General features: G+C 38.1%; 1 protein-coding gene across 6 annotated transcripts in view; it reads left to right on the forward strand.

The window, feature by feature from the left end:
- Positions 1 to 13329, forward strand: part of ERC2 (ELKS/RAB6-interacting/CAST family member 2) — an 840163-nt gene that overhangs the window by 316046 nt on the left and 510788 nt on the right. For all 6 annotated transcript variants that reach the window (XR_004646570.1, XR_004646571.1, XR_004646572.1 and 3 more), the window contains exon 7: positions 2944 to 3111. Coding sequence is in view for 1 of the 6 variants with exons in the window: in XM_034777024.1 (XP_034632915.1) it covers positions 2944 to 3111 (168 nt within the window). In the remaining 5 variants the exon portion in view is untranslated. The remainder of the gene's footprint in view (positions 1 to 2943; positions 3112 to 13329) is intronic.

Below are 13329 nucleotides of genomic sequence, written 5' to 3' on the forward strand. Positions count from 1 at the left end.
GCCTCTGCATGCTTTCCAGACTGTAGACTGAGACTGTCCTCCCTCTCCAGAGGAGAAAAAGCAGACCCTGAAAGTAGGCATGCAATACCACTTTTGGCATCTCCTTTCCCATTCCAGGAGGGCCCCAGCTAAAAATTTGGGCCTACTAGCCGGTCTTCTGGAAAAACAAACAGAAATAGTTCAGTTAAGAATAAATTGTTTTTATTTCTGTAACCCATGGTTGACTTTGATGGGAGTTTGGGGTGTGCAAGGAATGTAGAATTGAATCCATAAAGCTTAGCTCTAACAGTGGTTTGGTTTTATTGATCTCCAATGGCATTTAAAAAGGAGGAATTTCTGAAGAGGAACTTTTGAATGGATTTATGTTAGAGGATCAAATTTTACGTACAGTTAGTCTATCTTAATATTTTGTGGCTATAGATTTTCCTGGGAGCTGTCTATTTCATGATTGAATACAATGTGTATTACTTTTTAAAAATTAAACTTAATCACAAGAAGACTGCAAAAAACCTAATGTTTAAGCTATTTTGATCTGAAAATAACAGAGTAGGGAAGAAAATAATTTGTCATAAATTCATAATGCCTTTACTCCATTCTCCTGGCCAAAACTTCCCCTCCCCGTCTATACTGCTTGGTTTCTTCTCACTGCAGCATAGCTAGTTGCATTTCAGTGCAGCAGTATTCTGCAGAAATGGAAAGAATTTATACATGAATGTTACTGAATGTCAAGCTCAGCACAGCTTACACAGTGTATTTTGGATTCTTATACTCTACAATCATTCCAAGCTTGGATCTTTTCAATCTTAAATTATTCGAGTGTTGGATCATTTAATTTTCATATTGTTCCTATTCTTTTGTTCCATGTACAATGCAGCTTGTTTAAATCCTATATTATCACATTTTCCAGTTGTGTTTTTACTGTTCAATGTCTGACTTCACTTCCCCTTCTCTTCCACATCATCATAATCTGCAGTCTGTTATATATATCTATCATAATTAAGAATCTGTATTAGTTATTATGGCCCTGATTCATTAAAGCACTTAAGCATTTGCATAAGTGCTTTGCTTGGTTGGGATGGAATTTCTCCCATGTATTAAGCACATGCTTAAGTATTTTGCTGAAACTGGGCAATTATTATTATTTTTAAGAAGTTGTGACGAGCTCTTTTACTTCAAATGCCTTTGATTATCATAAATCATAGCCCAATAAGGAAATGTCAAACACAGTAAAGCCTGATGGTTACTATCCATACCATCAACAATGTCAAGTTTGCATACTACATGTTAGTGCAGGCTGTGCGCTCATACAAAGAGCGTCCTGTAGACCTCTTCTCCTCCCGTTCACAATGGAGTAGCCAGACTCCTATTCTACTTGAAAGTATGCAGAAACTACTTGGAAACTACTCATAGCAATTGTTTACATAGAAATGTCATATGAGAAAAGCATTAACATATTTTTAACTATGTAGTGCAATAATTATTTAGTCCTTTTTGAAAAAGTCACACTGTCTTCTTTCTCTTCAGTCATCCCTCTTTCCATCTTTTCTGTCCCCTCTCTCCCCCTGGCATTGGCTTGTCTGCCACCCTGGGCCTCTTTCTTCTTTACAATTGTATGTACTTCTTGGCTGCTTGGACCTAGTGTACAGTGTATATATTGCCCAATGCCTGGTTCTCTACTTCCGGGGACATGCTGCCTAGCCACCTGGTCATCCTCTCCCATGCTTACCCTGGTTATGCTGCCTGGTTACTTTGCTTCCTTCTCCAATGGACATTCCCTTCCTGTTGATTATTCTAAATAATGCCTGTCAGCTTCAATCCAATTTGTGCTTGTAGTCCCTGAAGATGGCTTCATTTTTTCTCTCTTATTTTTGATGTCGACAGGTGGGCTTTCTTTCCAATGCTTTTACAGATATCCAGACTCCTAACTGCTATGAAAAAATCTAGCTGCCTAGAAACAGCTGTACACACAAGTAGGAACTAGTATCACATGACCTACCAATTCTTTCCAGATCACCAACTAGTGCTCTGCTGACCATATTTTGACAAGTGTTTCTATATGTATTTTTATCTTACTAATACAGTCCACCAACTGTTAAAAGACAGCAAAGTTTCACGGTTGTATTAAAAAAGTAGAAATTGAACAGTTAAAGTTGAATATGTATTTTCCTGACTCTTGGGGTGCTTACTGGTTTAAATTTAACACTCTATTAATAATTTTGATGGAATTTCATAGTTTGTTTTTTTACAAAGAAATACAAAAGAAAATCCATAATATAGAACAACTTGGTTAGCTACACCTCACAAAGACTAGAGGAAAGGACCTTTCTCCTTCAGAGATGTTCAATTTTTATCTTACAAATTTTATCTTACTCTTGTGCTTCATTTATTGAGAGCCTTACAAGATGACGGACGTTGAAGAAGGTAAAGGCTCCTGTTGAAACCTTCCCTTTGTTCAGTGGTACCTTCACTATATCACTCTACAGATAAACTACCGAGCGTACCCTCCCTAGCTGGGTACTTCATGACTTCAGCAAGAAAACTCAAAGTAAAATGCACTGTATGTTCAGAGTACTATTTTCAATGCACTATACGTTTATCAAATCAAAATGAACTTTCCTAGATCATTCATAAACACCTCAACTTAATGAAGGCTGTTTTAATGTCAAATTTCAACTTAGTATTCCAACCTTTACTGTTTTAGAGTTGTTAAACAAACAAAACAACACCGCTACTGTAGAGGATAATGTTTTAATGAGAGACTATATTTATTTAATTCTCTAAAAAAAAAAATCAACTTTGGGCAGAGAAAATCTTAGTCCAAAAAGTAAAGGTTTCAGATGCAACAGAAAATAGGGGGTTAAAATGGAAAAGCTTATGTAACCTTAACTATTATTTACTACCATTCTTTCCTTAAAGTCTTTGTGTTTCATTTATTGACTACAGGTTGATGCCTTGAGATTACGACTGGAAGAAAAAGAAACTTTTCTTAATAAAAAAACAAAACAACTGCAAGACCTCACAGAAGAGAAGGGAACCTTGGCTGGAGAGATTCGAGATATGAAAGACATGTTAGAAGTAAAGGAAAGAAAAATCAACGTCCTTCAGAAAAAGGTAAGACTTGTAACAAAATAATATGTTGTAAAATTTGAGAGAAACTAGCAAGAGCATGTATTCATTTATTACAGTATACTGCCTTTAATGTGATATAAAACACAGGGGCTAAGACTGCAATCTTTACTCATGGAAGTAGTTCCTACTGACATGATTTGTCCTGTTGACTTCAGTGGGACTGTTTCTGTACGGATTATTTACATAAGTGAAGGTTTTGAGATTGGGCCCACCATCTGCAATTATTACATTCAGTATAGAGAACACCATATGATGTAGTGTGTACAAAATTCATGAAGTTAAGGAAGAAACTCTAATAAATTCAGATAAAATTCTTTGACTTTCAAAAAAGCCAGATTCTGTTAGCCTTACTCACATTGAGTAGTGTCACTGAAATGAATGGGACTGCTTAAGGAATAAGGTACTATTCAATGAAAGAGTGACAGAATCTGGCTCAGACTATTTCACTTTTTATATTACACATTTTAAAGATTTGAAAAATAACCTAATTAGAGAACCTAAATTCTTTGAGTTCTTATGTCCTGTGCTTTGTGTGTGCAAAAATCCAAGAAACCAAAGACACTCCCCAAAAAGGGGAACAAATGCTATCATGAAACAATTTATTCCCACTCCCCCCAATTTTTTTTTTTTAACAAATAGCAAATTTTCCACAGATTCAGCTAACTCGCTTTATTTTATTTGGGAGGTTGGCCTTACCTTAATACTGTCCACTCTAGGGAAAGAAACCTTTTTGGAAAGCTACTAGCATAACACTACATCTGTTCTATGTACAGTCTCTCTATATATAAAATGAAAGAAGAAAGAGAAGAAAACACAAGGTCCACTAGTATCTGGAATCAAGTATGTTTTAATGTATATTTTAAAAAATAAAAATAAATTCACTTTCAATTTGTAGCCTATCAACAGGTCCCCGCTCCATGTTTTGTGATATATATATGAATATATGTATAGTATGTCTAAATGATACGCTTCTTAAAACAGACTGTTGCTAATTATAAGAACAAAATTAAAAGCAAACCAAATATATTCTTCTCCAGGATTCCTCCATCTTTAGCATTGAAGGGTTCATATGGGCTGTATGTGGGTCTATGAGGTTGGCTAGATTTGGATGCTTGAGCAATGCAAGATGTGCTTGCATTCTCAGGAATTGAGAACGTTGTCCCTGTAGGCCCAGGAAGTAAGGGACTGAGTTCAAGACCAGAATTTGGATCCCTGCCCTCTGTTTTTTTTTTTTAATGAGATTCTTTAAGAAAAAAAAAGTTGACATTCTTAGATATTCAACTCTAGTTTGTAACCTTGATGATGTGGAAGATATCAAATCATAAACCTTTCATTGATCCTGGATTGAATATTATTTGTTCTGGATCTCAAATTAGGATAATTTTGAAGAGGGGAAAAATAAATGTTATGGCTTGTGATTAAAAAAAAGGCAACAATTTGAAGCCAGTCAGAGGTTTGGAATATCACTAAAATTAGTCTTGGGAGATACAGATCAGTAGGCAGAGTGCAGGACAGGTGCTCAAACGGTTATGATAAAAGTAACTTGTCACAGAAGTATCATAACCAAATTAGGGACATGTGGTCTAGATGAAATTACCATAAGGTGAGTGCATAACTGGTTGTTGAAAAACGGTACTCAGAGTAGTTATCAATGCTTCGCTATCAAACTGGGAGGGCATATCTAGTAGGGTCCTGCAGGGTCCATCCTGTGTCCAGTACTAATCAATATTTTAATTGAGGACTTGGCTAACAGAATGGAGAAAGTGCGTAAAAATGTGTGGGTGACACTAAGCTGGGGTGGAGTTGCTAGCATTTTGGAGGACAGGATTAGAATCCCAAAGGATTTTGACAAATTGGAGAATTGGTCAGAAATCAACAAGATGAAACTCAATAACGACAATTGCAAAGTACTACATTTAGGTACTGACGATAGGACAAGAAGTAATGGGCTTAATCTGCAGCAAGGGAGGTTTAGGTTATATGTTAGTTAAAAACTTTCTGACTAAGGGTAGTTAAGCTCTGAATAGGCTTCCAAGGGAGGTTGCAGAATCTGGAGGTTTTTAAGAACAGGTTAGGCATACACCTGTTAGGGATGGTCTAAGTATACTTGATCCTGCCTTAGCGCATGGAGCTAGATTAGATGACCTCTTGAGTGTCCCTCCAGCTAACATTTCTATGATTCTAATATATAGTGAATGTAAGCTTTTGAATATACACTATATTGCATTATTTTTGTATTTTGGTTTAAGATTATTCCATTGGTGTATGAAAGAGGTACAGTAAATTCTCTACCTACCATACATTCTGTATAAAACCCTGGGTTACCTAATAATTCTGCCAAAAAGATCTTCATTCCATTTGATCGCAAAGTTGTACACTTTCATATCAAATTAACTAAAATGCAGTGTTTGTTCTTTCATATCCATACATATATAAATAGACCTGTAGTCTTTCAAAATACCTGACTTTTTACTGAAAATAACAATTCTAGAGTTGCACTACTATTCCCAACTGAATCCCAGTGTGAACTCTTATTACGATCTAGTAAGTGGAATGTGCATGGTATACAGTGCAAGAAATAAATCCTGGTAAGAACTAATTGCAAAATGTACCCAATTGGTTCTCTAACGTTGGAATTAGTGCCTGACTTTATTTTACTTGAATAATGTACTGCATCAGGATATGTCTGATGTTCATGTGGTACGCTAAGGGCCAAATTCTTGTTTTACTTGCAGAAGAAATGATCAATGGGATTACATGCATGAGGATTTGGCACTAAATCATTCTTTGGGATCATAGAGTTAAATGTATGTGTAGATTTAGACTATATGGGGTATTTGTAATGAGCCCATTGCCATAATATCTAGGTGCTGATTTACCCTGGCATGTCCAGACATAATTATTGTGTAAATATCATAATTTTATTTGTATGGTAGGGATATAATGCATGGAAAATTCTTTTAGAATTACCTTCGGGTCACATTTACAACTTAGTATGAGGCTTTCAATAGTGTACGAACATGTTTAGGGTTACATTCATTCACAGATGATTTATCTGAAGAAAGTTTAAACTGAAACATTATCACCCTTTCTCCCCAATTGTTTAAATAAATTCACATCATGATACTATAAAGGAATTTTTTTCTGTTTATTTTCCTTATGTCTGATGTACAATCCCAAAGTAGAAATTCTGTAGGTTTCCATCAAAAGTACAGACTTTTCTGCACAAAGCTAAAAAGTTAATCTTTTCATCGAGCCCACCTGTATTTAGACTGATTATTCAGAATGTCTTCCTTAAATAAAAACCCAAAAGCCACCCCCCTTTTTTATCCTGTGTGACCCAAAGGGATGTCTCACCCCTTCTCCAGGACCCAGTAAATTATTTTATCCTTTATCCACCAGAGATGTAGAATGTTAAGTATCGGGGGTAACCGTGTTAGTCTGTATCCACAAAAACAACAAGGAGTCCAGTGGCACCTTAAAGACTAAAAGATTTATTTGGGCATAAGCTTTTGTGGGTAAAAAAAGACTTCTTCAGATGCATGGAGTGAAAATTACAGATGCAGGCATTATTATACTGACACATGAAGAGAAGGGAGTTACCTAACAAGTGGAGAACCAGTGTTGACAGGGCCAATTCAATCAGGATGGATGTAGTCCTCTCCCAATAATTGATGAGGAGGTGTCAATGCCAGGAGAGGGAAAGTTGCTTTTGTAGTGAGCCAACCACTCCGAGTCCCTATTTAAGCCCAAATTAATGGTGTTAAATTTGCAAATGAATTTCAGTTCTGCAGTTTCTCTTTGAAGTCTGTTTCTGAAGTTTTTTTCCCCAAGTATGGCTACTTTTAAATTGGTTATAGAATGTCAGGGAGATTGAAGTGTTCTCCTACTGGCTTTTGTATGTTATTATCCTGATGTTCAATTTGTGTCCGTTTATTCTTTTACGTAGAGACCGAATAAAGAATAAATGGACACAAATCAGACATCAGGAATGGTAACATACAAAAGCCAGTAGGAGAACACTTCAATCTCCTTGGACATTCATTTTGTCTTCTCCCTTACACCGGTTCTGTTCTTTTTTTTTTTCTTCTTAAATCTAGCCTCCCTATTCTATTTGTGCTTTGCTGATGCTGGGTTCCTTTCTCCTTTTCTCCCCTAGTATATACATCCCTGCCATCCTTCTCTCATGCTCCACTGGTGTCCGGTCACTGCTCCACTTTCCTTTTTGGTCCCTTGGATATTGCTCTCCCTGTGGAGCCTTTACTGTTGGTAGCCAGACATTTTGGTGCTTAACATTTGAGGTTCATCTGTCTCTAGCAAGAACTGTGTATATTCCAAATATACTATCTGAAATGGAATATGAACTCTTTCAGATGGAACATAAGAGCCTCCGCAGAAACAGATTATTTCGCCCTTCTGGTGAAATATCCTATCTCTTGCAGTGAACAAGTTGGCATAGGTGCTGGAACTAAGGGAGCTGGGGATGTGGCAGCACCCCCCCTGGCTTGAAGTGGTTTCCCTCATATACAGGGTTTACAGTTTTGTTCAATGGCTTTCAGTACCCCCACTATAATAACTGTTTCAGCACCACTGCTTGGATGCAGATACATGCATGGTTGCCAAGTTATTCTCTTGAAAACATTGAATATGATGGAACTGCAATTTTAAAAATGTTCACACTAGTCATGAGCCTCTTCTGAAAGTATGACAAGCCTAATTAGGAAGGCTTCATTTTCTTCTATGCGGGGTCAGATTTTGATGGGTTTTTCCCATGTTGAATAACACGTGGCTCTGCGAGTAGTCTTATTTTTTCAGTGGGACTGCTCTGAGTAAGGTCCTACTCAACATACGGCAGAGTGTCAGAATCTGGGCCTAACTTATTGTTTTATATTGCTAGTGTAGAAGCATAAAAATGATTCTATTGAGTACTTACTAATAAAGATGGGAAAGAAAGAAAAGCATTGGGAATATTTTGATAGCCAGGAGTCTTTCTGATGCATATGAAAATTCAAACAACTAAAAAATCCTGACAGAATTGATGTGGTGAGTTCTACAGGTAGGCATCTGAGCACATGTAGCCAAAATATAGTAGAGAAAAGTAGAGGGCTAGATACTGAGTGATTAATGCACTTTCCTTTTACTCCATAATTTCAGTGTAGTTGTGAATGATATCCAAATAATGGCAAAGAGGAGGCCTTGAAATGGCTTATGGACCTACAACTGCATCCATAGAATGCTGCTCTGCAGATGCCATATGCACATGAGAGAGTGTGTGTAGTTTTGACCAAACTGGAAAACCACTACACTATTCAGTATAATTGTCAGTCTTAGTGGAGGCCCAAGATTGGAACAGCATGCACTTGGATGGTTTGGATCAAGGTGCATTGGCATGGAATAATAATAAACTTATGTCAATGTCAGAGGTGCAGTGTTACTTAATATTTCTTTCTTTTAGAAATTTTGGCACTAGCATTTCATTTTAGTGCCAGTAAAACTGGGTATGCTGCTTTAATAACCATGTTTAGCCTGGCAAAGCTAGTCTTACACCTCATATCTGTCAGTTTAGCATGCAGAGGTGCAGACCTCAGAACTTTTTGTGTATTTCTTACCAATATTTACATGTTCTATGACTGCAGCCACAGTGTAGATTGAAAGGCCAAGGGATATGCAGTGTTACAGAAGGCAGAAAGTGCTGAAGTGGATGACAAGTCTTTTATGTCTTTCAGTGTTCCCAATTTCCTCCTGCATACGGTGGCTAATCCTGATACATTTAGTCCTTGGAATTCATAGGTGTTTGAAAGCCAGTTACATACCACCCTGATATATGACTCTTTGGTGTTGAAAACAGGAGCTTTGTAGAAAGAGAAGAAAGTAGGAGAGTCACTGTTAGATTTTCTTAGGACAGAAGCTTGTGGAAGTTCTTTTAGGGAAGTTTTTTGCAGGGGATTAAAATGAGATAATACAAGGGGTTAAGAGACTATTTGCTTTCCCCTACAACACACAAACTTTTCATGTAAAATTGTTATCGTTTCCATCTCTACTAGTTTAAGTTTCATGATTGATGAAGTGCTATGTGACCTAAGGCCCTAAACTACCAGCTAATTATGATATTTCCTACAAACTCTAAAGTCTTAACTATAATTTAATAATTAGAATGTGCATGCATAGCAGCTGGATGCTGCACACTTGGTGGTATTGTGCTTCTGAGATTAAATTATAATGTACTATACAGTATGTTGCATGCCCTGCGGTTTAGTGTCTTCTAAAAACAGTAAACTTACACCTTGTCTGATTAAGGCCATAATGAAACAAACAAATATGTCTTAATCTTGAATTTAAAAAGTTTGAAACTATATTAATATTATCAATTTACATAGGCAAGGGATTCTGACTGAGAAGGACGAAACAGCTGCACATTCTGGATTCAGGACATTCATGTCTTGAAACAGGAAGAACGGCTGCACCTTTGGACCTGGCTTGGCATGTAAAGCCTAAGCACGTTGCTAATATAGTTTGCATCAGATTTTTATAGATTTATAAATTTAGTGTGTGGTCTCAAAATCCCATTGCAGGCTTTAGAATATTTAATGGCAGCTGTTACAATTGTTAGGGAACAGAGGAAATGTACTGAAAATACTCATGCCCAGATTTTTACAGGTGTTTAGCCATTGCTGTGCTCAGTATTGCCACACCTAGCTGATTTAGGAGCCGTAATATCATTTAAAAAAGGGATTTAGGCACTTAGGAGCCTAAATCCAATTGATGTGGTTAGACTCCTAAATGCCCTAAATCCCTTTTGAAAATGAGATTTGGGTTCAGCTAACCATTGAAACACTGAGCGCAACAATGTCTAAATACCTTTTCAAAAATATGGACCTTAGCATTGGCAAGACATTGGGGGTACAGCACTGGATGTTACTACAAACTGTGGCAGATACTGTCAGAGAGCTCTTAAATAAGGTGCAACATGAATTGAGTTTGGAAATAACCAAATCATACTCTTCCACATTAGTGCTAGAATGAGTCAACAGATGTAATTGTTTCTTAAAACAGACCCGGGCTCTGACAGCAGATTGTATATGTTGTTTACCTTGCAAGTTATGGTAATTTTTTAATGATGACATCAAAGCTGCTAAGGTGACTGTTGGCTTGTGTATCATATGAAGAAATAGCACCTGTAGAAGTAGATGCCCCAGATAAGAATACTGTCTTCAAAGTACTGAATGCCAGAAAATGTTGTCACTATTTGCTGATGAGTGAAGCTGTGCAACACAAGATAATGTTTCCTTGGACACTCCAGAATAAAAAGGAGATACGCCAATGAAAAAAGACTATTTTAAACTATCAGTATTAATCCAAGAACATACCATCATAGAACTGATGTCAGAACAATCTCCATTGGTTTTGTAATGGAGCTCAACTTTAGAGCATTTAAATAATGCTTGTGAAACAAATTGAGGCTGTCTGAGTAAATAAAAGAAAACAAGAAAGCATAGATTAGAACCAGGGAGGAAATGATTTTCCTGTTCTGTAAAATGTTTTGAGACTTCAAAAATTTTTCTTATTTTCCACTGGGATGAAACCAAGACCTTGCAAAGTTTGTCATGAAAAATGAGAGAGAACTACCTGTCACAGAATAGCTACTGGTCCAGTGGTTAGGGCACTCACCTGGGACATGGGAGGCTTAGGTTCAAGTCCCTGTGTCTCCCACATCCAAAGTGAGCGCTATAACCACTGGGTCAGTCTCTTCAGTTGGAGCTGTTCCATTTTGTATGACTAATTAAACGTTCATTGGGTTAGAGAGAGACTGACTCAGAGCAGAGACTTTAACTTGGATCGCCCACATTCTGGGTGAGTGCCCTAAGAACTGGGCTTTTTGCTATTTGGGAGTGCTATTTCTTGCTGTCTATCATTAGAAATTCCATTCTGGTCCTGAGAAACCTTTCTGACAAATGGTTAGTCAAAACTGATATGTTCTTGGGGGGGGAAAAATTGGTTTAAATGAATTTGTATTTTCTGACAAAACATTTTGTCAGCAATCCCCAACCAGCTGTAGCACAGACCCAATCAGTTCATCTAAATCAGGGCTGTTCTTAATCTGTTGGGGATCATGAAAAGATTTCAGTGTGGTTATGACCACTGTCTTCCCCCCTCAATTCTCCGCTTTACCTTTTTAAACAAAATTATGGTTCTAGCCCTTATGGTTATGGAGAAAACCTAAAAAACAAACTGAGCATAAACTAACGCAGTTATACTGGCCTGTATCTACAGCCAGTCAGAAATAATAGCTCAAAGTGTTTATCTCACTCAAGACTCTGTGGACTTTGTGATTCTACAGTCATGGATTTTTTCCACTGTGGTGCTGAATCTACCATTTTTGCAGTGGAATTTGCCATTTTGCTGTAACTGAGCACCCAATACTTTGCTTTGTCTCCCTGTTCTACTTGGACCTGCCTGTGCTGCCGCTTGCTCTCTAGTTTTCCCTTCAAGAGGAAGTTAATTGGATTACAGCACATTCTCCCTACACTGGTCTAAGGAGCGAGGCAGCAGGACGCTCATGACCATTCATAATTTCTTACCATTTGCTCCTCCTCTGTGGATTTGCTGGTTACAGCCTTGATTTCACTGAACAGCACACCTAGACCAAATCACATACCAAATTGCTGTCAGTTGTCAGTAGCTGGTGAAGGATTCTAGTATGAGAAGGATGGAGCAATGAGCCATTTGGAGAGCAAGCATCCATCCTGGCAAAAGAAATCTACTAAATTCCTCAAGTGAAAGCTGATGAGTTCACAAAATCAGAAGGGTGTTTTATTAAGTAGCAGTCCTGAAAAGATGAAAGTTCTCTGAGCATCAGAGTTGGTATCACTGCAAATAGCGTAAGTTAATGAATCCCTTGTAATTGGGGAAACATTATTGTGCCTTGTGTCTCATGATAGTTATGTTGTGATTGACGTCACTATGTTGGTATTTGAAATGATGGTGCCATTTAGGAGCTTTTGAAAATCCCATCTGGCACCTAACTACATATTCATACTTCTAAAAAATATTTTTAAAAAATCTGGCCCATATGACTAGAATCCATTGCACCCTGAGCCATGTTCAGTTCACCACAGAGCAGAGGCATCAAAGAAGATGCCCCTGAAACTGTTAAAAAAGGTATCTAATGAGATTGTGAACTTCATAAAGATAAATCCACAAGTGCCCCCTTCACTATTTTGTGTGAGGAAATGGGCACCTCATATAGGTAACTCTTCCCAAACTGAAGTTCACTGGCTTTCACATGTCAAAGTTTTCCTAACTTGTTTGAGCAAAGAGAAGGTAAAGAGTTTCCTGGCTAAATAAGCCTCTGTCCTTGCTGAATATTGCACTGACCAGATAAACTTGCTCAGAATGCTTCTCCTAGGGCAGATTATGACATGGGATCTCATCCTGAGGGTTTCAAACAAGTGTCAAGGGACTGTGATCACCCCACCCTTCCTATAGTGGTAAATGTGAGGAGTGTCTTGGCTAGATTAATGGGGGTCCTGATGGAAGAGTATTCCAGAACAGAAAAGATTGGGAACCGCTGCTCAGTCTAGATTGTTCAATTAATCTAGAAAAACACCTAGAATTACCATACTCAAGTAACAAGGAGCCCATCAGCAGCACCTCGTTCACCTTAAGCGTATGAGACCCTCCACAAAATTTCCCAGGGGGAACAGGTCTTGAAGAAGATCCCAACATCCTTAGGAAAGAGAGACTTAATAAAGGCTGAGCAGCAGCACCAGAGGGTGTGGGCTGGCATAGGTCTTCCTCATCTCTCAAGCAGATCTAGGACTTTGTAAGTACATGGTGTCTCAGCAGTCAGCACATACCCTCCCTTAGTAGCACCAAGTAATGGCTCCTTTACATCTCAGGAACTCCAATGATGTCATCATTTGTAGACTCCATGAGCTTTATTATGTGGGTTTAGAGACTAGCAGGTGTATGAGGAGTCAGAAGGGGGTGACGGTAACCAGGGCCGGTGCTACCATTTAGGCAAACTAGGCAGTTGCCTAGGGTGTCAAGATTTGGGGGTGCCAAAATGCGTTGCCCCCAATTTTTTTTACAGCGTTCCTATGCCCCCTCTCCAGCGTGCAGTCGCCACTCCTCTTCTCCCGCCTCCCAGGCTTGCAGTGCCAACCAGCTGTTTGGCACCGCAAGCCTGGGAGGGGAGGA

Source organism: Trachemys scripta, chromosome 7 (genome assembly GCF_013100865.1).
Source record: "Trachemys scripta elegans isolate TJP31775 chromosome 7, CAS_Tse_1.0, whole genome shotgun sequence".
Taxonomy (NCBI): Eukaryota; Metazoa; Chordata; order Testudines; family Emydidae; genus Trachemys; species Trachemys scripta.